We start from the raw sequence: 27538 nt of genomic DNA, 5'->3' as shown, positions 1-27538 counted from the left end.
GTCCTTTTGAAATTTGTACCTATGATCTGATTCACGTAACTGAGCGCAGAAGGATTCCCTGTTGTCTCCAGTGCTTTGTTTTCTCTAGTCTTAAATATTCCAAGTGAATGAGCTTCCCCCACTTTCCTTTGGAGACTGTTTCACAGTCTAACAGGAACTGGACTTGTCCTCTCATATTCATCTTTACTGTTCCTTCTCTTAATTTTATTCTGTTGCTTCTAGTTCTGCTCCTTTTAGCACCCTGAATAATTCTTGACCCTAGTTACTGACAATTCCGTTGTCCCTGAAGCGTGAAATTGTCATGGTAGGGCTCTGGAGTAAGATAGGTGAGGCTGTGAGTTTGACCGGGTGTTTGGGGAAACAGGGCTGTGTCTGGAACACTGGGTAGATATGTTCCTGGCAGTTTGTTTTTTTGGAGATGGATGGGGGAGCAGGCTGAGAGAGAACAGCAAGGTCAACCTGGGGGGGTGGAGGGGCTCACCTGCTGTTTCCCCCGCCATTCTCAGACGGGACACCACCAGAAAGAGGGGGGAAAGGCCAGGAGGAAAAGCCAACTACTCCTCCCCAATAGGCTGCAAGCAGGGGAGGAGGGCACCATGGGGGGCAGGGAGCTTGGAGACACCAAGGCAGGGGAGAGGCGTGATTACCAACATGTGTTGGAAATACCGGTGCCTCCAGCTGCCTTGGGAAAGGGAAGGACTATAATATCATTGAGGGGGTGCAGTGAACAAAGGGGCTCAACATAAACGGAGAAGGGGTACAAGTGCATAGGGGTGAGACATGGGCTCACTTAATGAGGGGACTGGACAGTGCAGGAGGGAGGGCAGTGGAGAAAGGAACAGGCTGGAAGCAAGCCAGGGCAGGAAAACTGCAAGGGCTAACTGCAAGGGCGAGGGTGGGGCAGGCAAACTGGCAGACTCCCAGGGACTGGAGCGGGGCAGGCAAACAAACAGAAAAACTGCTATGAGACCTGAGCGGGAGGGCAGGGGGGCAAATATGGGCAGCAAGGGGGCAAACTGCTGCGGGAAGGCTGGTGGGCAAAGCAGAGGGTGAGGAGGTCCATCAGCTGAAAGCAGCAGAGAAGGGAAGGGCAAGTCTAAAGGGAAGGGAAAAGCATTTGTGCCCACGTGCCCTTGCACAATGCTGCCCTTGCTTGTTGCTGTTGCTGCAGTCCCAAATGGTGGGGAAAAAGGGACGAGGTAAGCAGCTGAGCGGAGGGATGAGGAACAGGTCCAGGTGGTAGGCAGGGGGTGGTGGAGGGGGCGGTGGTGGTGATGGGGGGGGCAGGGACAGATGGATCGGGGGAGGGCTTCACGCCGCTCCCCTTGCACCCTGCAGCAACACTAGCTACCACCACCACAAGAGCAAAGCTGGAAAAAATTGCTCTGTCCTGCAGTAAGCCTCCTCCACAGTGTCCTGTAGTGGTCCTACATGCTCTCCCCGCAGCAAAGGTCCTCCTCTTCCTCCCCAAGGCAGCAGCAGGCTTCTAGACAACAGTAGCAGCAACCAGCCGACAGCCAGGAGGGACCCCACAGGTGGTAGCAAAGCACTGTCAGGGTCCTCACTCCTCCTATCCAAGGAGCAACAGCCGCCAGCGAGAGCACCAACGGGTGAGGTAGTGGGGTGTGGGGAAGGAATCTTGCCCAGTCGAAGCTGAAGAGGGTACTCTGGGCCCAGTAATAGCAGCCCCACACCAGCAAGAGGGTCCTCCTATTGGGTTCCAGGAGGTGGGCAGGTGCAAACCCACCTACAGCTAAAGGACTCTTCCCCAGCCTATGGCGAGGATCCACTGAGCCCAGGTCTCAAATAATTATGGGGGACAACAGAAAAAAACAAGGACAACAGGTGTGAGGGTCAAAGGGTCAAAAGTAGGAAACCCGGCAGTTTATGTTGATGGGCAGGCAAACTGTTGCCTTCTGAACCATAACGAGCCTTTTCAGTCTCAAGCCTTCATTCCCAGGTTGGTGGTGCATTGTAGTATCTAGCCCGAAGGTTGTCAGTGCACAGGTCACAAAGCCAGGTCCTCATCCATCTGATTTACCACGGATGAAAAAAGATACCTTTACCAGCTGTGGTTACCTGGATATCTGGTAGCAGTGAGGTATCTAGGAAGGCCCCTCTTGGACTCAGAAGGTCTGAGTTCAGTTCCTCGCTCTACCACAGATTTCCTGTGTGACCCTTGGCAAGTCACTCAGTTTCTCTTTGCCTCAGTTCTCCATTTGTGAAATGGGGATAATACTCCCTTTCTTCTACCTGCTGTATGTCTTGTTGGTTTAGCCCCATGTCCTGTAAACATGTACCTGCTTGACTTTAGCCATGTGAGAAATTTTGCTGAAATCAGTGGTTTCACTTATGTAAAATTAACCATTTGCATGAGTTTGTAAGGCTGGGTCTAAGATTGGAAGGTCTTCAAGGCAGCAACTGTTTCTTACTGTATACAGGTAAAGCACCTAGCACAGAGGCCCTGATCTCAGTCAGGGACTCTGAGCAGTACGCTGCATATCATCTTGATGATTGGAAAATAGATGCCCTTGATGGAAGATGTTATGGTATTTGCTACTTCCTATAGATATTTCCCTCTACCCACGTGGCCCCACAAAGTTGCGGAATTTCCTTATTAACCTCCTCTTGGCCCTGGCCAAACTAGCCATCTGCAAAACCAGGGAGAGGAGGTTGGCTGACGGGATTTCCTGCTACTCCGTCCGTTCACGCATCCGGACAGAGTTCCTCTGAGCGGCGTCCACTGGCTCCCTTGACACCTTCGAGGAGCAGTGGGCGCTGTCTGGGGTTCTCTGCTCAGTATCCCCATCAGGTTCCCTTCGTTTAGCCCTATGACCTCACCCCGATCCTGTTTTTTTTCATCGTTTGTTTCACACAGTTATTTGGTATCACAGACCTGTGGATCCTCCTCTTAGGCTGGGGGGAGGCCCTTTAGCAGTGGGCGAGCTTTGCCCTCCCACTTCCTGGATACCAACAGGATCATGCATTCCATCTCACCAATATTTAGCTTCAACTATCTCCTTTTTATTTAGGCATTGGTGACATCTAAGCACTTGCATACCTGGGAAAAGGAGCTGTTAGCATCAAATGTAAAGGAAATGGAAATAATCAGATGTGTTACATCTCCAGTGTTCTCTTTGTACATTGTTTGATGTTTTTCTCAAAAGGGAGCTAGGTATTCCGATCCTAGTCACTGGGACTCGTGGCCCTTTTAGCCTCCTTTGAAAACCTCAGCCTAGATGTTTACCATTTACTTTACATATTTTGTTCTATTTTATTAGGGGTTGAATGTAGAGTTTCCTGTTGGTCATTTCTAGGATCACTTATCTTCCCTTTTTTGAGGATCGATACCACCTTCTCCACCCTGCCCACCATCCTCTGGTACCTCCCCAGTACTCCATAACTTTTCATAAATAATGGTTTGGTAAGCTTACAAACGTAGGATGTGTTTTCATCCGGAAAGTAGAGCATGGATCTCACAGAAATCCTAAGTGTTCCCTTGCCTGCTTCTTAATATTTGGTCTTCATTACTTCCTAACTGTCCAAACCTCTCCTTTATTTTTCTTGATGAAACTAGATTTTAAAAAACCGTTCAGTAAGCCATTTAAGAGATGTTACTGATATTTCACCCTCCTAATTTATTAGTGGCCTTACTTTCATGCTAGTTTATTTTCCTTGCTCCTTATTATAAAACTCTTCTCTTATTATTAGCCTTATTAGCTACCATTAGCTCATTCTGCTGTTTTCTTTCCCTATCATGTATTCTGTCCAGTTTCTATGCCCTTCACTGTGATACTGGAATGCCTTTATTGATTGTATATTCTTGTTCAGTTGCTCCCTGCTCTGTCACTTCAGTACAGTTTTTTAAACCTCAGCTCAGAGCTTCAAGCCACATTGTCATCTGCTTGTTCTTTATCTTGTTTTAAGACAAATTGCCATCACCTTGATTTTCGTCTTAGGATGCCCCTGCCTTCTTCTATACTTGTAGATTTTAGTATTTTCTCCCATTGCACAATAATTTCTATATACGTTAATTCTCCATATTTGCTTTCATGCAGTCTCATAACCTCATACCGCAGTCGTGTATTAATGTGTTAAAACACTTACAAATTGTAGTATGGACAAGCTCTAAGGTATGGCTTTGTTGCCAAGCAGATGGGATGGCTTTCATTAACTTGGAATATTTTTTACTTTTTTAACCATTAAACATTTGTAACTGTGTATCCCTTTGATTAATTGATATCAATGATACTGGCTGGGATTTCTGCCGGAACTCTGTGCTCAAATCCTACTGAACCCGGTGGAGTTTGCCACTAACTCACTTCGACTCTTCTGAAACTATTAAAAACTGTGGGAAAGCATCCTGACTTCCTTGAGGTGCTGAGTACCCACAGCTCTCTAAGACTTCATTTGGAGATGTGGGTGCTTGGCATGGCAGAAAATCAGACCCAGGAGCTTCTGTCAGCTGCTATATTATCCTCCTAAATTCCTTAAAAAGTACACATCCCTGTATTTATAATTAGCACATGTTTCTAAAGCGCCCTTTTAGGATGTGCATGATGAGAGCTGCATAATATGAACATTTTAATTATTTTTATAGGCCATATGCACATATCCTTTCTGTACCTATATCGGAAACGATGACCCCTTATCCTGGTCAGACTCAGTACCAAGCGCTGCAGCAGACTCAGCCCTATGCCATCTACCCTCAGACAACCCAGACCTACGGACTACCTCCTTTTGGTAAGGAGTCAACAGAAAAGTTGTCAAGTTTAAAATTGTCTCTTCAAACAATGTATATAATTGTACTTCCCATGCCCATTGCTTTTCCAGCAAACTTCCCAGGTGTGTTAGAGAGAAGAATTTACAGAAGAGACCGCAGGCTTGGCTTTCAATAATAGAACAGGTGGAAATGAGGGAATAGTGTGTTTAGCTGACAGCTGTTCAGGTTTAAAGTGCATTGTCTCTGTGGTGGGGATGTGTTAAATAGATCTTGTAAAAAATCTGAGGTACTCACAGTTAATTCAGGGGAACTGGCAAGCTGACTGCAGGGATGTTTGATACTTGAGGATCAGAGTTTTCTCAGATTATTACTTAACTGCTTCAGTGCTGATTTATGTACCAGGTGAAATGGTACAAAGCACCTCTCCAGTGTTGCTCTATCTAACATCTCTCCACTAGGTATCATCTTTCTTTTCCTTTTGCTAGTACATTAATACTGGCCCATTGGCTAGTATTAAAAGACCTGTTGCCTCACCTTGCATTTCACTGCATGTAGATTGTCCGTTACGCTGTCTTTGAAATTACTTAGCTAATAATAATATTTAGCTCCATAGCTCCTGTTATGTATTAAGCCACTGAAACAGATGGTTACATTGCAGTAACATTTAAGTTCTGCCTTAGCCATTTCAAGGTGTCATGAATGATTGTATCACTGAATTTTCCTTTGGATTTCCTCATTTTCTAATATTGTGAACCCTCAAAATTAAAAAATTATGGGTTAGACTCCCCAGAAATAGTAAGATTGTCTCAAAAGTAATGAGAGAAACAAAACTCAATCCTGTCTTTTGGACTGTGTTCCGATTTTTGAACACCCCCCCATCCCTGCCACCCTCCCCTAGTGTGTGGGTGGCAGTTTGCTTCGGTAACTTACATAAAAACAGTGTGGCTTTATCACCCGTTAACTGCTGAACCACATAGTACTCTGCAGCTGCGTCCATTTGAAGAGATCTAGTTATTCAGCTTAAGTGGTAGTGGCTCATGATTTTATATCCATGGTCCAGGGATCAGTCCCCACAGAGGACCCCAGGAGATGCATCATTACATTTGGCTATGCTGTTTAACCAATCCTGATGCCTAGCATCTCACTGCTGTCTTACAATACTTGTGTAGCCTACTGAAATGTGTGTATGTCATGTCTCTGTGTATGGGCTAGTTTACAGAGAGTAACATGCTCTTCCTCTCACCAGAGCTCCTACAATAGGGGCCAAAGCTGCCTCTCTCACTGTAAACCTGAGAGAGTTGGCAACACTGTCTAATTTGCCATGTTGCTTGTAAAAGATTCGCAAAGTGGAAGATACTTGGCTCAGTTTTATTAGCGACCTGGGTTCTATCCCCAGCTCTGCCTGCTGAAATGGTGTAGACTCTGTTATCTCATTTGTGAAATGGGAGAATGATGGTGTTTCTTGGGTCAAAATATGTATGTTAAAAAAAAAAAGCTGATATTAGTGGTAATGATTCCTCATCTAATCACTTATATATTGGGGGTCTGAATCCTCCAGACCACCTTTTCTGCATTAGTGTTCAGAAATTTGCCCTTTGATAGAATCATAGGACTAGAAGGGATCCTGAGAGGTAATCTAGTCTAGCCCCCTGCGCTCAGGCAGGACTAAGTATTATCTATCTCATCCCTGACAAGTGTGTGTCTAACCTGTTCTTAAAAACCTCCAGTGCCAGAATCATGACACTAGCTGGATGAAAGCTATAGAACTAGGAGTCTTTGGGGATGTATGTCTGTGGGAGTGACTGTTAGAAATTCTGGCTCTTTGGATAGTGGGGGGAATTGGGTGACTTTGAGGACTTTTTGCTTCATCACATTTGGCCCAGACAGTGTCAGTAATGACTGAGATTTATTACCATTTTGGGGATGTTCATGGAAAGAGGCATCTGAATTGATGGTGTCAGCAGAGTCTCTGGTGGGTACCTACATTGCATTTGCCCTTCATGGCATCCATCTTGTTAGATCCTGAGATCTGTGTTGGTAGTGGAGACTGAATTCCCATTTCACGCATGGAGCGATTCCTTCCATGTGAAGCGGAGGATCAGCACAGAGAAACTTATAGTGCTGCAGCTCTCTTGATAGCTAGGTCTTCACTCTCATGTACTGTTCAGGAACTGTCTGTTCGCTGTAGGAATAAATAGAACAGTCAGGCTGTATTGAGCAAAATGAAACTAGAATGTCAATCTGCCTCTGCAGACTTCCCAGGCTATGGTCTTGAGTGCATGTGTGTCTGTCTTGCTGTGTATCCAGTCTGTGATTTCAGGATGTTGTTTCACATTCACATATAGTTTTCTGTTAATTTGAGCATTTGTTTAAAGGTTCATTCAGTTGCTGACATAGATGACCTGCACACTGATGGTTCATTTACTGTAAACCTGAAGAATACGTATTGCTTTGTGTGTACTCTTGTCTTCCTACATGTGTTTCATTGGTTATTCTAACAGTGTGTGGATTTGGTTGGGATTTTTTTGTGCTTGTTTTTGTGAAAGTGTTTAGGCCAAGATTTTAAACAGCACTTAGATTTAGTGTCTAAGTCCATATTTCGACATCTAAAGAATTGGTCTGATTTCCCAAAGCACTAAGAGCCCTGCATCCCATTGCCATTAATGCTTCTGGGGGAATTCTGCACTACCGTGCGCATGCAGAATTCATGTCTGGCTGCAGAATTTTTTTCCCGCAGAAAATATAATCTGCCTGAGAAGTGCTGCAGTTCTGCCTTTCATCCACCAGAGGCCGCTATGGTGCCGGAACAGCCGGCAGCATGAATGCAGCCAGTTGCTGGCTGTTCTGACACCACAGCAGCGTCTTGTGGGCAAAGGCAGAACTGCAGCTCTTCTTGAGCAGAATGTATTTTCTGTGTGGTGGGGGGGAATTGTGCACAGTGGCACAGAATTCCCTCGGGAGCAGAAGTTCATCACAGCACCCTGCCCATGGAGCCTGGTTAGGACAAACAAAGTGGGGCACACAGGGTTGCTGGGGTGGGGGGAGAGTCACAGACTGGTGTTCGGAATGGCTAGTGAGCTGGATAGACTGGGGTGCGAGCTCAAGAGCTAGTGGGGTGACAGCATTGAGCCAGACTTAATGGGAGTGTGGGTGCAGGGCCACATGGGGATGGGAGAGGAGGGCTGCAGAGCCACACGGAGATGTGGGATGTGGGAACAGGGACAGATATGCATGACTGAATGGGAGAGGCTTTGGGTCAGCCAGGGTCTGCATGGAGGAGGCTCCCCAACTCCCTAGCAGTCCCTCCCCTCCTCCGAAAAAAACCCTGTTCCATACCTCTCCCACCCATACCCAACAACCCACCAGGTTCACTCCAGGCTCCTTCCTTCTCCCTCAGTTTCTCTGTTACCCCTAACTCTCCCAAGCCTTTGCATTGCTTCTGATGGGTGCAGGAAGTACGTTTCTGTATTGTAGTTTGAATGAATTATTCAAAGTTCTGTATTAATATGCCTAGTTAGGAATTTCTTTGTAAAAAACAAATTATTTTTTAATTTTTTTTATCAGAATCTTTTTTTTTGGTCTGTATTGTTACAGACATGCTTGCTGACAGGTATTTTGAAATAAATTACCAAAATAATTGAAACTGACTTGACTGTATTGTTGTTGTTGTTTTGACAAAATATGCAAAATTTTGCAGAAATTTAAAATGTCATGCACAGAATTTTTATTTTTTTGGTGCAGAATTCCCCCAGGAGTAGCCTTTAGTAGGAGCTGTTGTATTCACAGCACCATTTAAAACCTGACCACTTGTCTGAGTATGGATTTAGGAGCCTAATGGTAGGTTCCTATTTTTTAAATTTTGTCCTTAACCAAATGTGAGGTAGGCATTGAAAGATGTATTGTTTTAACATATTTAATAACATCCCCAGGATGATGTCACTCTATGAAAACGGCACATGCTGAGGCTGGCCAACAGGTAGGAGCTAGGGGACTGAGCATACTCCATGTGGATGAATGGAGAATAACCTTGGCAGACTCTAACATGAGCATGTGCAAACTTGGCTAAATTTGAGCAGACTTTCAGAAGGATGGGAAAAAATACATTTCTGACCTCAAATGCATGCTGGCACTAGACTTCTCAATAAAGTAGTTACTCCATTTTTTTAAGGAGAGCAATGGGCGGGGGGGGGGGGGGGGGACGGGACAATAACAGAAAATATGAAAATGGCAGAGGTGCTTAATGACTTTTGTTTCATTTTTTATCAAAAAGGTTGGTGGTGATTGGACGTCTAAAATAGTGAATGCCAGTGAAAAATGAAGTAGGATCAGAGGCTAAAATAGGTAAAAGAACAAGTTAAAAATTACTTAGACAAGTTAGATGTTTTCAAGTCACCAACACCTGATGAAATGCATCCTAGAATACTCAAAAAGCTGACTGAGGAGATATCTGAACTATTAGCGATTATCTTTGAAAAGTCATGGAAGACAGGAGAGATTCCAGAAGACTGGAAAAGGGCAAATATAATGCCTATCTATAAAAAAGGAAATAAGGACAACACAGGGAATTACAGACCAGTCAGTTTAACTTCTGTACCTGGAAAGATAATGGTGCAAATAATTAAACAATCAGTTTTCAGAAATCTAGATGATAATAAGGTGATAAGTAACAGCATGGATTTGTCAAGAACAAATTGTGTCATACCATCCTGATAGCTTTTGTTTGACAAGGTAACAAGCCTTGTGGATAGAGGGGAAGCGGTAGATGTGGTATATCTTGACTTTAGTAAAGCTTTTCATACTGTCTTGCATGACATTCTCATAAACAAACTAGGGAAATGCAACCTAGATGTAGCTACTATAAGGTGGGTGCATAACTGGTTGGAATACCGTTAAAAGTGGTTCGCAGTCATGCTGGAAGGGCATAACAAGTAGGGTCCCACAGGGATCAGTTCTGGATCCGGTTCTGTTCAATATCTTCATCACTGATTTAGATAGTGGCATAAAAAGATAAGTGGCACTGATAAAGATTGTGGATGATACCAAGCTGGGCGGGGTTGCAAGTGCTTCAGAGGATAGGATTATCATTCAAAATGATCTGGACAAACTGGAGAAATGGTCTGAAGTAAATAGGATGAAATTCGATAAGGACAAATGCAACGTACTCCACTTAGGAAGGAACAGTCAGTTCCACGTATACAAAATGGGAAATGACATGACCACCTAGGAAGTAGTACTGCAGAAAGGGATCTGTGGGTCATAGTGGACCACAAGGAAAATATGAGTCAACAGTGTAACACTGTTGCAAAAAATGTGAACGTCATTCTGGACCATATTAGCAGGACTGTTGTAAGCAAGACATGAGAAGTAATTCTTCCACTCTACTCAGCACTGATTAGGCCTCACTTGGAGTATTGTGTCCAGTTCTGGGCACCACATTTCAGGAAAGGTGTGGACAAATTGAAGACAGTCCAGAGAAGAGCTACAAAAATGATTAAAGATTTAGAAAACATGACCTATGAGGAAAGATTGAAAAAATTGGGTTTGTTTAGTCTGGAAAAGAGAAGACAGAGGGGACATAACAGTTTTCAAGTACATAAAAGGTTGTTACAAGGAGGAGGGAGAAAAATTGTTGTTCTTAACCTCTGAGGATAGGACAAGAAGCAATGGGCTTAAATTGCAGCTAGGAAGGTTTAGTTTGGACATTAGGTAAAACTTCCTAACTGTCAGGGTGGTTAAGCACTGAAATAAATTGCTTGGGGAGGTTGTGGAATCTCCATCATTGAAGATTTTTAAGAGCAAGTTAGACAAACACCTGTCAGCAGTGGTCTAGAGAATACTTAGTCCTGCCATGAGTGCAGCGGATTGGACTAGATGACATCTCGAGGTCCCTTCCAGTCCTGTGATTCTGTGCATTTCCCCCTAATGGACAGCTGAACCACTTTTGCTGAAACTTTCATAAATAAATAAATTCCATCTGAGGTAGATGTCCAGCATGGAAAATTTCAGCCCAAATGGTTCGTTTGGCATTATCCTTGCTCTCTATAACAATAATGTGAATGGCTTTATAAAATATGTTACATCACCTTAACATATGTAGGTATTTTTATAGCAGTTGTGCTTAGTGATCACTGTAGTTAGGGTTGAAAAAGGAGTTTCCTTCTGAACCCCTCTTTTCATGTTTGATCTCAGCCCCAAAATGAAGTTTTCTTCGGCAAATTTGAGCCAGTTGTGTTAGGCCATCTTTGAATTACCGTATATACTTATTCATAAGCAGAATATTTTTGGTAAAAAAGTGACACATCAAAGAGTGGGGGTTGGCTTATAAATGGGTCTACACCAAAATTTGATGATTTTAAACTCTATGGAATGATTGAATTGAATATCTAATACAAGAATCAGGGACCTTTGGCCCGCGGCCCGCCAGGGTAGGCACTGTGGTGGGCCGGCCAGTTTGTTTACCTGCCGCATCAGCCGATTGCAGTTCCCACTGGGGGTGGCAGGAAGCGGCGGCCAGCACATCCCTCGGCCCACGCTGCTTCCCACCAGAGTGTTTACCTGACAGGCCACGACACTTCATGCAGTTCCCATTGGCTGGGAGCGGCGAAACGTGGCCACAGGGAGCTGAGGAGCTCCATGCCTGCAGATGCTCCAAGTAAACAAAACCTGCCAACTCACCAGCAACTTACCCTGACAGGCCAGGAGCCAAAGTTTTCCAACCCCTGAAATATGGGGTCGACTTATGAAAGGGTCATACAGTTTTTGCTGTTTTTACCTATCCATTTTTGGGGGGTTGGCTTATAAACAAATGGGCTAATGAATGAGTATATATGGTATATCACATTGGGAAAAATACACTACTTCCTACTTTTAAAAAGTAGTTTCTTTCACTGTGATAACTCAAACCCAGCTGAGCTGTGAAAGTTCTGTCATGGGCTTCTCATGGATGCACACATCACTATGCAATTTTCATCAGCATTACATAAATTCATTTAAGCCACATACAAAGATGTGAAGTAGTCTTGTAAGGATGAACAACCAAGCAACAGAGTGGTTCAGTGTGGACAGTGGCATGAAACAGGGCTGCATTTTTTCTGCGCTCTTGTTTGGCATCACCATATACTGGATAATGAAGAATACAAATACCGGTATACCATGGATAGGTGACGAACGCCTATAAGAACTAGACTTTAATGATATTGTGCAACTGAACAACATCCCCTGCAAAGTTACAAACAGAGACAGACAACTTGGCAAAAAAAGCAGACCACGCAGGGCTCAAAATTAGTTATGCTAAAACAAACGCCTTTGAAACCCAGACATCAATCATTAACAACACATTAAAAGGCAGAAATATCAAGAAAGTAGAACAGTTCATCTACCTGGGTAGCACCATGTTAGCCAGTGGAGATCTCAAAAAGGAAATGACATCAAGGGTAGGAAAGGCATCCACAGCATTTACTAAACTCAACAACATATGGAAATCAAATATATACATCAGCAGAACAAAACTCTGAATTTTCAATTCAGACATAATTTTGGTGCTAAAATCTGGCTGCGAGAGCTGGAGGTCTATTAAGACATTAGACAGAAATTATAGACACCTTCAAAAATAAGTGCCTATGAAGGATTCTGGACATTGATTGGAAAGACTTCTTCACCAGTTAAAAGATCCGAGAATCACCAGCCAGCAGCTTGTTTCCACCAGAATCAGAAGGAAACACTGGACATATTTGGGGCATGTAGAATCATAGAATTGTAGGACAGGGGTTTGTCTAACCTGCTCTTAAATCTCCAATGATGGAGATTTCACAATCTCCGTAGGCAATTTATTCCAGTGCTTAACCCCCCTGATAGTTAGGAAGATTTTCCTAATGTCCAACCTAAACTGCCCTTGCTGCAATTTAAGCCCATTACTTCTTTCCTATCTGCAGAGGTTAAAGAGAACAATTTTTCTCCCTCCTTCTTGTAACAACCTTTTATGTTCTTGAAAACTGTTATCATGTCCCCTTTCAGTCTTCTCTTCTCCAGACTAAACAAACTCAATTGTTTCAGTCTTCCCTCATAGGTCATATTTTTAGACCTTTAATCATTTTTGTAGCTCTTCTCTGGACTGTCTCCAATTTGTCCACATCTTTCCTGAAATGTGGTGCCCAGAACTGGACACACTACTCCAGGTGAGGCCTAATCATTGCTGAGTAGAGTGGAAGATTGACTTCTCATTTCTTGCTTATAACACTCCTGCTAATACATCCCAGAATTATATGGTGGTTTTTTTTTTGCAACAGTGTTTCACTGTTCACTCATATTTAGCTTGTGATCCACTATGATCCCCAGATCTTTCTGCAGCACTCCCACACACAGACTCCCACATGAAGCTGTCAAGTGGAAACCAACTGGTGTGAGGAAATGAGGGTGCCTAAAAGAAACCTTAAGAAGAACCCTTAGCAGGAACGGATGAATAGTTTATCTCAGGGGTCCCCAAGGTGGTGCCCATGGGTGCCATGGCACCCGTGGGGGCATCTAAATGTGCCCACGTCCTGGCTGGCGGCAGAGCATCCGCTGAAATGCCGCCAAATTTCTGCGGCATTTTGGCGGCGATGCCTCTCAATACGGCTAAATGCAGTGCCTTGCATGGTGTCAAGTATCAGAGGGGTAACCGTGTTAATCTGTCTGTATTTGTGCAAGTTTCTTCATGAGGTTGATGGATTTCCACTCCATACGGCTAAATGCAGTGCCTTGCATGGTATCAAGTATCAGAGGGGTAGCCGTGTTAGCTGCCGTGTTTGCTGCCTCTCAATGACGCCACTTGCCGCCGACAAGTGATGTCATTGAGAGGCGTCGCTGCCGAAATGCCTCAGAAATTCAGCGGCATTTTGGTGGATGGTCCACCACCGCCATGATCCTTCATCTGGCGCCCGCCAGACAAAAAGGTTGGGAACCATTGGTTTATCTCAACACCACAGAACAAATGGAAGCAGTAGCAAATGACAGAGGAATGGAAGACGCTGGCTTCTGCCCTATGCACCAACATTAGCACGGGAAAGTTTTTTTTTTTTTTAAGGTAAAGGCAATGTCTCGAAGCTGGTAGCTGCCAATGAGCCAGACAAATGAGAGTATTTTGCGTTCCTCTGTCCTCTTCTACTTAAAAGTAAAAGAAGGAACTTGGAAATTAAATACAAACGAACAAAAGTAATCCTACTTGTAAGATTTCCTAGTTAAAATGGGGAAGAGGCTGTCAGAAAATGAAGAGTCTCTTTAGCAGTTCTATCTCAGCCACTTGGCCCTTGTGCAAATCCATGGTGTTACTCATCACCTTATTTATCTTCTAGATATTTGCAACTTGATTGCTTAATTATTTGCTCCGTTATCTTTCGAGTACTGAAGTTAAGCTGACTGATCTGTCATTTCCTGGGTTGTCCTTATTCCTTTTTTATAGATGGGCACTATACTTGCCCTTTTCCAGTCTTCCATGACTTTTCAAAAATAATTGCTAGTAGCTTAGATAGCTCCTCAGTCAGTTCCTTGAGTATTCTGGGATGTATATCATCAGGCCCTGGTGACTTGAATACATCTAACTTGTCTAAGTAATTTTTAACTTTTTCTTTCCCTATTTTAGCCTCTGATCCTACTTCATTTTCACAGGTATTCACTGTGTTAGATATCCAGTCACTACTAACCTTTTTGGTGAAAACTGAAACAAAAAAGTCATTTGGCACTTCTGCCCTTTCCACATTTTTTGTTATTGCTGATGTTGGAGTTAGTTCAGAAAGCAGCTGAAATCAGGGACTTGAGGAGGTCTGCAGAACCCTGCTCCTGACTAGGCTGCCTTGTTGAGATGCTGTTCTTGCTGATTCAGTTCCAACTTGAGTGCAGTAGGCAGAACCTTAAAGGGATATGTGGATTGCGAAGTCATACTGCTATATGTGTGCCACTGTTGTTACAGTTCCAGTGATCTTAAGCAATACCTGTAAGAGATTTGAGGAAAAGCTTATTTCTCGTGTTTGCAGTTTGTTTGCTTTGTGCATTAGTGATCCCTGCCTATACAGTCAATTTCACTGTTTTCCCCTGAAGGCAGTCAGTCATTTTCCCCATTTGTGTTAGTTTGCACAGAAACAAGGGAAAGAATTTTTTTAAACAGTCAAGTGTAATTTTAAAACCACATGAATCGGCCGGAGATTCAGGGGCAGGTGTAGGATCTGACACTACTTTTAATTATTCTTTTTTCTTCTTTCTTCTGTTTTTTTAAAGTACTAGATAGGAAGTTGAATTCCCCTTTAATGCTGTAAGAGCCACTCAGTGTCCATTGAAGCCAATGGAAGGACTGCCATTGACTAAATGAGCGCTGGATCATTATCTCACTGAGTAGCAGTCTGGGCTACTGAGAACACTGTGGTAGCAGTCCAAGTCCCAGAGAGTGATGAGTGGCTCCTTGGTGCCAGCATCGTAATAGCTCCTATTGTTGGGTCAAATAATTTTCCATTGAAAGGTTTAGAAACTACCCTTGCTGGTCTCAAAGCTAGCTGAAAAAGAAAAGCTTAATCTCAGCAGCTCAAATCCAACCCGAGAATCAGGAATTTGCTATTGCAAAATAAAAGCAATATTGTTTTTTATATGTGACTTTGTCAGTCATTTACTTTGGTAACAAGCAGACAAACTGTTCTCGGGTAGTAAGCATGCTGTTTGGTCCCAGTGTATTTGTTTGTAACTGGTCCAATTTATCTGATTCAGGTGCACTGTGGCCAGGTATGAAACCTGAAAGTGGTTTAATTCAGACTCCATCTCCAAGTCAGCACAATGTTCTTACCTGCACTACAGGGTTAACCACAAGCCAGCCCTGCCCAGCACATTATTCTTATCCTATTCAAGGTAACTTGGCATGGTTTTTATCTACATCTCTCTCCACCTATTTGTGTCCAGATACCACAAATAAAGAGGCCAGCATGTTTGCTCTTGGTTTGTGCATGCTTCTCTGTGCCTTGCAAGCCATATTTTTCTCTTCTTGTACGCTCCAGACCCTGTATGTGTGTGTGGTTTGTACTCTATATAGAGCTCTGCCTGCACCCAGCCGGCTTATGCCATGCTGCTGAATCCTAACAGGGTGAAGAACAAAGGCGGAATGGGAAAGAGGAGACTGAATGTTGTTCACTTGCATGCCACTCCTCAGAATGCTCTTGTAGCTCAAGCTGTTTCTTAGCAGTCCTGGGCATGAGTTGCACTAAGATTCATGTGTTGCTTCTTGAGGTAAAGGGTGTTCTTTTCTGTGTGCCAGCTAGGGTGGCAGAGATGGTCTGCACTGGGTACCACCAGTGTGTGTGCTTGCTTCACTATACAAGGTCAGCTAGAAAGTGAAGCTGTAGACACTAGAGTGGGATACAAATATTCACCCACCCACCCCCTGCCAGGGACTCACATTTTAATATTGGGAAGCAAGTGCTGCTTAGTTATAAAAAATGTATGCAAAGTTACTTGTTTCAGGTTTGATTTTTTGCCATTTTATTAGTGAAAATGTGTTTTCTGGTGAAAATTAATCTTTTGACTAATTTCCTGGATTTTTGAAAACCTCCCAGAAATGTCTTTTCAGAAAGGAATTTCAAGAACTGCTAGTTTCTCATTTGTGTGGACTTTAACATGACTTAAATTGTACAGCTGGTGAAATGGATCATTAAGGCTGATGCTTTCTCAGCTCACTGCATTGTGAGCAGGAAAGGCCCAAGGATGCATTTATCCCGAACTCATTTCCCATCATAGGGTTAGAAGGGACTGCTGGAAACATCTAGTCTAACCCCTGCCAAGGTGTACGACATGTTGTGAGTTAAAACTGGAAAAGTGACTGTCTGTCTAGAAATGGCACCTTTCAGTGAAGCTGTTCTATGTGTACCTTTGCTGACAAAATTTTTTTTTCACTCCTTTGGAAATTACCATAAAAATAAGAAGATATGCAGGAGGTTGCTGGATGCTGTCTGCATCCTGCACCATCACTAGAATTTCCATCTAAGTTCCAGTTACAGAATACAGGCTCACCAGGGGTGAAGGAGGAGGTAGAAGGAATCCAACTTGACCCTCAGATCCTTGGAGTTTGAGGCTTTCACTTACAAACTGCACGCATTTGATACGCAGTGAGAGTATAAATTTGAAGCCCCATGTTATCATTTGAATGGAACCGCCTTTCAGAGCATAATTATGCTTTCTGGAAAGTGTTAGCCTTTCCTTTGAATCGTCCAGCTTTTTTCACTGTCACTATTATCATCTTATCATATAGAGATAATGACATTTTCTAGAGAGAGTTTTGCAAGCTCCGATATGAGCTATTCCTTACTTCTGTCATACCCCACATCACCACCATCAGAATGAGACAGAAAGACAAGACATGGGATGGCAATTCAGGAGAAAGAGAAGCGGGGATTAGTAGTGAGGAGAAGGAAGGAGGGATTATTTATTTGTATTACAGTAGCACCTAGGAGTCAGTGATTATGACCTCATTGTGGTAGACACAGTACATGTATAACAAAAGATAGTCTCTGTTCCAAAGAGCTTCTAATTGAAGTCTGAGATGAGAGACGAGGTGGATAGAACAGACAGATGGAGGAGAACCATGAAACAATCATACAGCACTGCTCACCATGATGGGCAGCGGTCACCACCTGCCTAACTGTTGTAGGCATCAGGGGATTTTCGGGAGGGATTGGAAGGAAGATACTGAGGTGCTTTGCTGATGGTTCCAGGCACTTCCTCCCAAGTGTTAGGGGCAGCCGGGGGGACAGCCCAAAGATGCGTTTGAAAGTTTAACCAGTAGGCACAGAAGGGCAATATTGTGGGCAGAGCAGCGTTGCGATCACGTGACAGAGAGTAGATGGGTGGGAGTAGGGCTTGAAAGGCCTTGGAAGTGAAGACGATAGTTTGTGTTTGGTGTACTGGAGAACAAGGACCCTGTGGAAGGATGCAGAGAGAGGAGTGACGTGCTCGAAGCCATGGGTTAGGAAAATGATCTCTGCAGCAGCACTTTGAATGGATACAAATGGGGCAAGATGGGCTTTGTGCAGGCTGAAAAGGAGGAGGGTACAGCAGTCAAGACACAAGGCGATGGGAATCGAGAGGGAGTTGTGGATGGAGAGGAAAGGATGTTACTCAGGAAAAATTGCCAGGGTTTAGGCACTGCCTGGTCATGGGTCTCTAGAAAGAAGGAGATAACCCACAGGGATGGACCTGAGTGACATGAAGGATGGTAACTTCACGCGTAGTGACTGGAGTTGTGGGAGGAGATTAAGAGGTGAGGCTGAAAGAGAGAGAAGGTGCTTGATGAGGAGAGGGAGAATGTTCCGGATTTAGGGCAGCATGATAAAGAGGGAAAAACCAGAGGGGGCAAAAGGAGATAGGCTGGCAAGAGGACAGGGAAGGGAGAGAAGAATGAGTTATGATGTAGCTAGGCAGGCTAGTTTTAAGCCAGACAGTCCTGCTTTTCTAAGGATTGTCCCCCGTCCTGTACTGAGACCAAACTGGATGTAATTTCACCAGGTATTGGATGGGGGAAGCCAATATGAAGAGCCCTCTCCCCTGTGGCATGACCTTGCTGTATGAGGGTGCAGTAGTATGCTTTTCAAAATGGTGTCCATCATGTGGCATGGTGTGTGGGTCACACAAGTGGGGGTCAGCCCACATCATTCCCGGAAATACTGAAATGTCTGCTGTTCTGTGGATGTGTGAGTGCCCATGCTAGATGTAACCAGGGGCAAGCTTAGGTAGGGCTTGTTGATGATGACAGGAAGTCTGAATGAAAAGGCTGGTGTGGTCTGAGCAGAGTAGGTGCAAATTTAGCAGCGGCATTTGGCCAAGCAGGAGGTGGTTAAAGGGAAAGAGGAGCGAGGTCTTTGCCTTGGGGACAGTGAGGGGAGGATGAATTTGGAGGATAGTAGGAAGAAAAGCTTTAGAATTTAGCAAGGCACTGGATGCTGGGAGGAGGAGGGAGCACTGAGATATGAGCCTGGAAGAGAGGGAGGGAGAAGTTATCAGTGTAGACAGAAAAGGAAAGGAGATGGAATGGTGGAGTTAGGAGGAAAGATCGGGTCAGTTTTGGGAGTGAATGTGGTAGATTTGGTAACCTCACCATAGAGGTGGTAGTTGAAAGTATCCAAGAAGTTACGGTCACTGGGAGAGGAAAAGAGGTGGATACCGAGAACGGAACAAAAGCTTATGCCCAAATAAATGCCTTAGTCTCTAAAGTGCCACAAGGACTCCTCGTTGTTTTTGCTGATACAGACTAACACGGCTACCACTCTGAAGCCTAGAACTAATTGGGACACCAAGAGAGAGCTGCTCCTCCCCTATTAAAGGACATGCTTGCAGAATAAGATGCAGTCAGCAAGGTAAGAGGAGATGCCGGAGATCTCTGACACACAGAAGAGATGAGATTGGAAGAGAACATGATAAGCTGTGTCAAAAGTAACAGAAAGCAAGAAAGATGAGGGCAAGAAAGATCACTGTAGTTGTAGCTATTAGAAAGCCAGTAGTGGTGATCCTGGGGAGGCCATTAATGTAGTGGAAAGAGCAGAATCCAAAAGGGAAAGGATCAAGGGCAGAGCAGGAGGAATGGAAAAGCACTTTAGTAGAACAGACTGTTTGATGACTTCATAGTCAAAGGAGCTAAGGAAGATAAGGCGGCAGCTAGAGTCTGAATGTTACTTAAGCATAATTATTCAGAATAAATGCTTTTTAAAACAAACCCTAAAAGCCTGACTGAACTTACAAGAAAATATATATTCAGTGGTATGTGGTTATGCTGTATTATTGGCCCAGTCGATATGTATTTTAGTCCAAGTTCTGCATGTTTTGGTCTTCAGACTTCTACCTAAGTAATGTCATGGCTCAGGACTCTGGTGAATGCCCAGGTGCACTTACTGACTTTGCAAACTTGGATAGTATACTCAGATGAACATGAATGCTCCCCAGGGAGCTGAAAAGCAGATGTTCTTTGAGCTAATTTTGCTAATGTGTACACCCAGGAACCCACAATTCCTGCCCTGCATGCCAGAGGGGGCACAAACCACTCTGGTCAGATGTGGAAGGAACCGCTGTTCCTTGTCTTCCTCACTGCTCCACTCTATGTAGGAGCAAAGCAGCCAAGTTAAACTTACAAAATTTGTCAATTCTACTTCTGCTTTGCTCTGCTGTCTGTGATTAGCTTGTGAAGCAGAGTAGAATAGGGCGTTTTAGGATGGTCGAAGCAGAGCATTCTGGGGTGAACGGAGCAGTGAGGGGGACAGTGAAAATGCAGGGTCTGGAGAAGCAATCTGGAAACAGGAGGGAGAAGTAAAGAAAACCAGGGGTGAGGGAAAGGGGTAACAGAAGGAAGACACAAACCTCTGTGACTCAATTTAAACATGGAACATGGGGATAGTTCCTTTTGACATATCAGCAGAGCAGAACAATGTTGCTGTATTTGTTACACACAGAAAAGTTGTTGACCATCAGGGTAACCTGTGTCAGGCGGTTGCTGAAAGAGCATTGCTCACACAGGTGAATATAACCCTGTTAAAGACCTGGTATGTTACAATGTGTAAACAGGTGGGCCATGACAAGGCAGTATCCTCAGGGTGTTGGGTAACAAGAGGAAGCATGAAGGGGAGATTGTCTATGTTGCTACCAGAATCCCAATATGTTTTTTTCCTTTCTGTAGTATCTTTGATCCATTTTAATGTAGCAGCAGTCTCCTGTCCCTGGTTAAGGTTGAGACTTGCTTTCCATTGTAAGCCTAATCTTGGCCTCCCCTGTAACTCCTCAAAAATCTTTTATTTCAACTTCGGAAAGTGTGTGTGGCATGTGGCCATTCCTTGCTCAAATCTGAGATGCTTCTTTGATCCCAAGGGGTAGGCAAAGGCAAGTCCTGGGACTCGAGATAAAGGTGGAAAATCTTGTTATGCTTAGTGTTGCAAAACCATTCTGTACTGTTCACAAAGGTGAGGGATTTACAATGTGCCACCACGGGTACCTGTGAACAGTAGGGGCACAGCAGCAGCACAAGAACTCCACTTCACCTTGACCCTAGTGACTCCTATAGCCCTACAGAGTTCTTAAGCTTTGCAGGTTTCCTCAGAGGATCCTACAGGTGTTCCGGTTACCTGGCTTCCTGACCGGCTTCCCCAACCATTCTTTCCTCCCTTCCCCCCCGCCCCCCCCCGCTCTGTGGGCTCTCAAGCTTCTCCTAGTTTCATACTGGGAGCAGGAATCAGATTTTCCTCCCCACAGACTTTTCAAAGGAGTTTCTGTAGTTCTTAATGGATTCTGCATGGGGCCAATGGCTCTGCCAGTGTGGGTGAAGCAGAGGTAGGGCACTCGGTGTTTCCTATTGAGAGATTCCACCCGATTGGGGCTCACAATAAATAGTTGGTTCTCTTTGTCCAAGAACACATCACCTTGTGCAGTTGTTCCCCATCTGCCCCTAAGGCTTCTGTCTGGGGCACAGGGATCCCAAGGTGATGAAATTCATCTGAGGCCTCCACAGGATCCATTGCAGAGTTCAGCTTCTGGGTTGGTGAGGAGAGTTTCCAGACAGGTGTGCTGTGTGCATTGTTCTGAGAAAGGGCGTCTTCTAAATGTGCTAAACTCCTCTTTCCTTGGCGCTTCCTCTTCAGGGTGGCATAACCTGCACCAATGGTGTCTTTAGAGAAGAGAGCATTACCTCACTGTCATTCTGCATTTCTTGAGATGCCATCTTGGAGGGTTCTCTCTCACCTCTCTGAGGGAAGGTCGCCTTTCTTGGGATTTTTTTTCTTGCACCGGGGTTTTCTTTTTTCTCTAAGGCACATCTTGGATCAGTTTTTCTTTTCGGAAGCTTCACCTCCTACTAAATTGAAGGAACTGACTGGAATCCTCAAAGGGCAGCATCTAGACCGCCAGGAGGCAGCATTCGATGACCAGGAAGGGCCTGGTATGAGCTCTTCCCTTCTGCTGCCTCCCTCAAGGATGGGAAAACACCAAATCATTGAAGAGCCTGGGTTGTTTTTCAGTCTCATGCTGAGATTCCTCCACAGGAGGTATCTGTTAAAATGATTTTTTCTTTTTTTATGGCAGGAGATAAGATAGGTGATACTGTGCAGTTTCCGCAAAGTTCTCTTTACAGTCTATGCTACCAGGAACCTTTATTTTTATGTAGTTTGGGCAGGCATGATGGAGGCATAATGGCATTCTCTGACTGAACCTAATGTGTACACTTGGATTTCACTGGACTTGTCATTTTGTGTTTCGACCTCCTGAGACCCAAAACAGGCCGCAGTCTAATCTGAGTGTTGTGCTGCTTGAAAACCATAAATGCTGCTAATTTACATCCCTCCCCAAAGGGAGGCACAGAGGGCCTCCAGGGATTCAGGTGAACTAAAATTGACTTGAAAATGTAACCCTTCCAGGGAGATTTGGGTTTGATTTTAGGATAAGCTTTCTAAGGATAGTTAAGCACTGGAACTGGTTGCCTAGGGAATCCCCATGACTGGAGGGTTTTTAAGAACAGGTTAGACAAACACTCATCAGGGATGGTCTAGGTATACTTAATGCTGCCTCAGCAAAGGGGAATGGACTAGATCACATCAAGAGGTCACTTGCAGCACTACATCTCTGATTTCTAAGGTCAGGGCCCCATTGCACTAGGCGTGGTGCAGTGGGGTTTGGAAAAAATAACTCCAACTATACATACAATATGATGGGAGCTAATTTAGCTACAACGAGTCAGGAAAAAGATCTTGGAGTCATCATGGATAGGTCTCTGAAGATGTCCACGCAGTGTGCAGAGGCGGTCAAAAAAGCAAACAGGATGTTAAGAATCATTAAAAAGGGGATAGAGAATAAGACTGAGAATATATTATTTCCCTTATATAAATCCATGGTATGCCCGCATCTCAAATACTGTGTGTAGATGTAGTCTCCTCGCCTCAAAAAAGATATACTGGCACTAGAAAAGGTTCAGAAAAGGGCAACTAAAATGATTAGGGAGTTGGAGAGGGTCCCATATGAGGAAAGATTAAAGAGGCTAGGCCTCTTCAGCTTGGAAAAGAGGAGACTAAGGGGGGATATGATAGAGGTATATAAAATCATGAGTGATGTGGAGAAAGTGGATAAGGAAAAGTTATTTACTTATTCCCATAATACAAGAACTTGGGGGTCACCAAATAAAATTAATAGGCAGCAGGTTTAAAACACATAAAAGGAAGTTTTTCTTCACCCAGCGCACAGTCAACTTGTGGAACTCCTTACCTGAGGAGGTTGTGAAGGCTAGGACTATAACAGCGTTTAAAAGAGAACTGGATAAATTCATGGTGGTTAAGTCCATAAATGGCTATTATCCAGGATGGGTAAGGAATGGTGTCCCTAGCCTCTGTTTGTCAGAGGATGGAGATGGATGGCTGGAGAGAGATCACTTGATCATTGCCTGTTAGGTTCACTTCTTCTGGGGCACTTGGCATTGGCCACTGTCAGTAGACAGGATACTGGGCTAGATGGACCTTTGGTCTGACCCGGTACAGCCATTCTTATGTTCTTATGTACGAGTAAATTTGTATCTGTAAGTGCATGGTCTGTCTCACAGAGCTACTGTCAACAGTGATCTCAAGGGACCTGTTCCAGAAAATACTTGTAATTTCACATGGATTTCAAAGGTTAAATACCAACAGTTTCTCAGTATGAAGTAGCTTTATATGTAATTATTTAAATGGGTTTTAGTATTTCCTGAAGTTGTTGAATTCAGTGAAATCAAGTATTTTAAGGCTTCATCCACAGTGTTGAATAAAATGTTATCAGAACTAATTTAAATGCTATTCAGATTTCTTACTGTCAATATTGATTGATTTGTTTTTATGTTGTAACAATTACAAACAAATACATCTTGTATTCTGGTCTTTGTTGTCTCAAAATTTGAAACACAAATTAATAGAAAAACACATCACATTAACCTAATTTGCACTATTTGTGTGACAGGAATTGAGGGGGCAAGGCCTTTGGAAAAGTGTTATATAGCACATTATAAAAACATAGTTTTAAAACATTATGCTCCATCCCTACTGTCCTGGCAAACCCTGTTTAAGCTATTAGTTCGTGTAGTTGGGGCTAAAAATGTGACTGCTTCACAGTTACAATAGGTCTTCTCCCTTTTACATTATTAAAATGTATTAACATATGGTTATTCTTTGATTTATTTATTTTTTTACAGCATCAACTACCAATGCTAGCCCAGTCTCCACGTCCTCCACTGTTGTCAATATTTCAACACCAGCTGTAGCCAGCATCTCGCACCAGGTAAAAACATCTTGCTAGTTTTTCTTCTCTCGGGCACATCTGGTGTAGCTTTTGTTTTCAAATATTCTGACATCACAGTAGTTGGAGTGTAACTGTTTATTCATTTTTTTTTTAAGTACCTGAGTATTTTAAGGCTAAATATTTGTAACCACTTTAAATGGTCCCCAGAGCTTGTTCACTGCAGCATTTTCTTGCCAATTGGGACACCTAGTTGGGGCATGAAGTAAATTCAAAATTCTGTTGTTGGGCACTGGATTTACAGAGAGCAAGTTCACTGTGTGTGGAGAATTAGTTTTGTGGTTAAAGTACAGGACTGGGAGTCACGAGATAGCTCAGTGGTTTGAGCATTGGCCTGCTAAACCCAGTGTTGTGAGTTCAATCCTTGAGGGGGCCATTTAGGGATCTGGGGCAAAAATCTGTCTGGGGATTGGTCCTGCTTTGAGCAGGGGGGTTGGACTAGATGACCTCATGAGGTCCCTTCCAACTCTGGTATTCTGTGATTCTCCTGACCACCACAGATTTCCTTTGGGACCTTGAGCAAGTCACTTCACTTCCTTGTACCTCAGTTTCCCACCCTGTCAATTTTAGAGAGAAGTGAGGGTCAGTAACCATAAAGCACTTGGAGATCCCTGTGTGGCAGGCACTACAGAAGTGTAAGTAGCATAACTATGATTAGCTTAGGGCTTATCTACACTTATAACACTACAACAGCACAGCTGGAGCACTTCAGCGTAGACGCTACCTGCACCACGGAGAGGAGGTCTTCTGGTAGTATAGAGGATCCACCTCCCCGAGCGGAAGTAGCTAGGTCAATGGAAGAATTCTTCTGTCTACACAGTGACTTAGGTCAACTGAACTACGCTGCTCGGGATGTGTGGATTTTGAACAGCCCTGATTGACGTAGTTATGCCAACCTAATTTTCAAGTGTAGAATTCTACAGCGAAGAATATAGTCACACAGCTTTTTAAACCCTTCTCAGTCTCCCTCAGCAGGGAAAGGGGAAGGGGATGCATCCAAAGAGTCTCACAAGATGGTGAGCAGAGAGGAAGAACCCTTCTGATATAGTTGGAATTTAAAAACCATTCATTAGCAGGCAACGCTGTTTCTTCTCCCTCCGTAAGTCTGGAGTGGGCGATCCTGTCTGCCTATTTGCACTTTCCCCCTTGGGGGCCAACTCTTTCTGCTGTAGAGCTCTCTCATGGTGCTGGGGACCAAAGCAGAGAGAGCCTGAACTTTTGCTGGCACTTCTCTGTTCCAAGGGCATTCTAGCCAAGCAGCCCATTTGGTTTTCAATGTTTTCTGAGGAACAGCCTTTTCCTGCCTTATTTGATCCTTTCTTTGAATAGGAATATCCTACCTACACAATTCTTGGCCAAAGCCAGTACCAGCCATGCTACCCAAGTTCTGGCTTTGGGGTTATAGCGCCAGCAGACAGCAGCATGGAGAGTACCACATTAGCAACCACCACATATCCAATTGAAAAAACAAATGCCATGGTGCCTACGCGGACAGCGCAGAGACATTTATCTGGTAAGTGCTGCAGCTTTAGCAGGGTGGATTTCAGACCCCCTCTGTTATAAGGCATGCTGGCGGGCCTACCGGGGAGTGCAATTCAGAAGTGTAATGGGGGGCATCATTGTGTGTTGATGTGTGCAGCACATTTTCCGTCCATTTTCAGGGAAGAATTTTTGCCATATTTTGGGCCTAAAATATCTGTTTTCTTGACCCGTTCTGCATTTATGCTCCCACTACACACCCTTCAGTATGATGTGGAAGACTGCGGCGGTCATATGGTAATAGATGTCATCTGGATTAAACTAAAGAACCTTCTGCCTGTCTCTGGTGGCTGCTGTCAGGTGGGAATTAAAGATCCCTTAGAACACTTCAAATAAAAGTTAAAGATAATTTTGGGGTAATGGCCAACATTCCCTCTCTTAATAACATGCTCTCATGTATGAGCTAGTGCAGCTGTGTCATTGCACTGCGGGCATCTAGCTCACTGTTGTGCAAAGCACTTTGGGATTCCTTAGCTCTGAAAGTCACCTGCATGAGAACAAGTTCTTTCCCAGCATTCCTCATGAAATTCTTCCCTTTCCTTCCTCCAATCCCCTTTGTCATATTAACTGGCACTGATGAAGGCAGCTCTGCTTGTTGCCTTTTCCTCCATGGTGACATCCGTTTGTTTCACAGTGCTTCTGAAGCAACTTTCTTCTTCCAGGGAGGGGAAACCAACGTGCACTAAGTAAAGACTCCTTTCCGAGTGGATGAAGCTCCAGACAGTTCGTCCAGCTCTTAGCGATACCCGGAACCATCCCATTAGTTGTTTCTAAGGCCCTTCAGGGAAGGGAAATGAAAGTTAAACCAGGCTCTGCAGAGGAAGAGGAGCTGACATTTTCTTTTCTAAATTAGCAGATGTTTTGCCCCTCTCTAACTCTGAAAGACCCAGCTTCCCCGTGATGACCACTTCCCTTGGCTATGGTAGGATGAGCTGGTGAAAGTTAGGGTCTGGGGAAGGTTGTGAGGAGGGATCCTGAGGGAAAAAGAAACACTCACTTTGCATTTATTTTTATGGGCTGAGCTTGAGGCCTTACGCTCAGTTTGGTGGTATTTGCCTGTCTGTCTGTCACGGCATAACTTCTGAATGCCCTGTCCAATTAATTCCAAAGTTCAGCAAATGTTCTAGGTATCAATGTGCAATAGAAAGACGCTTTCTCCAGCAGAAACACAATTTAAGCTACTTCCAGCAAGTACACATCTGCAAATAAGAAAAACAAGTTAAAAGACTATAACTGCCTTTTTACTTACTAACTATTCTGAATAGATAAGAGACTGTAGCAGGGAAATTGGCAGAAACCTGGTTGCACCTCTAGTCCCGTCCAGGACCCCGAGAGAACAAAGCCAAACCCAAAAACACACACAAAGGCTTCCCTCCACACGAGATTTGAAAGTATCTTGTCTCTTGATTGGTCCTCTGGTCAGGTGTTGCAGGTCACTGTTTGTTAACCCTTTACAGGTGAAAGAGACATTAACCCTTAGCTATCTGTTTATGACCGTTAGGATCTGGGGAAGGTTGTGAGGAGGGATCCTGAGGGGAAAAAGAAACACTCACTTTGCACTTATTTTTATGGGCTGAGCTTGAGGCCTTACGCTCAGTTTGGTGGTATTTGCCTGTCTGTCTATCACGGCATAACTTCTGAATGCCCTGCCCAATTAATTCCAAAGTTCAGCAAATGTTCTAGGTATCAGTGTGCACCCTGTTGTGTTGGGGGGAAATTGGAAAACCAAGAAGGCGAAAATGCAGGATACATGGAGCCCTTACCATGTGTTCAGTGTTTTTATCACAGCCACAGTTTCATGCACCTGTGCAAATGTCTGTAGATCAAAGAACTGGCAGATTACACCGATGAGCATCTTCCAGCATAACAGTACCCTGCATCTAATCTCTGCCCACCCTCCCAATAGAGTGTAATGTGTTAACATCCTGAAATACTTTTACTCCCAGACAGAAAGAAGAGAAATAATAATTATGAGTAAAGGTG

General features: G+C 44.0%; 2 protein-coding genes across 7 annotated transcripts in view; both read left to right on the top strand.

The window, feature by feature from the left end:
• The window catches only part of SMPDL3B (sphingomyelin phosphodiesterase acid like 3B), a 241181-nt gene that overhangs the window by 89940 nt on the left and 123703 nt on the right, over positions 1 to 27538 (top strand). The window lies entirely within an intron of this gene.
• EYA3 (EYA transcriptional coactivator and phosphatase 3) overlaps positions 1 to 27538 on the top strand; it is a 144383-nt gene that overhangs the window by 67474 nt on the left and 49371 nt on the right. For 3 of the 4 annotated variants that reach the window (XM_050932327.1, XM_050932325.1, XM_050932329.1), the window contains 4 exons: positions 4601 to 4743; positions 15452 to 15589; positions 23913 to 23998; positions 25346 to 25529. In XM_050932327.1, coding sequence (XP_050788284.1) covers positions 4601 to 4743; positions 15452 to 15589; positions 23913 to 23998; positions 25346 to 25529 — 551 coding nt within the window. The remainder of the gene's footprint in view (positions 1 to 4600; positions 4744 to 15451; positions 15590 to 23912; positions 23999 to 25345; positions 25530 to 27538) is intronic. The other variant, XM_050932326.1, reaches the window with a different exon arrangement.

Source organism: Gopherus flavomarginatus, chromosome 22 (assembly GCF_025201925.1).
Source record: "Gopherus flavomarginatus isolate rGopFla2 chromosome 22, rGopFla2.mat.asm, whole genome shotgun sequence".
In the NCBI taxonomy this organism is placed as follows: Eukaryota; Metazoa; Chordata; order Testudines; family Testudinidae; genus Gopherus; species Gopherus flavomarginatus.
This window is presented reverse-complemented; position numbering and strand designations above follow the sequence as displayed.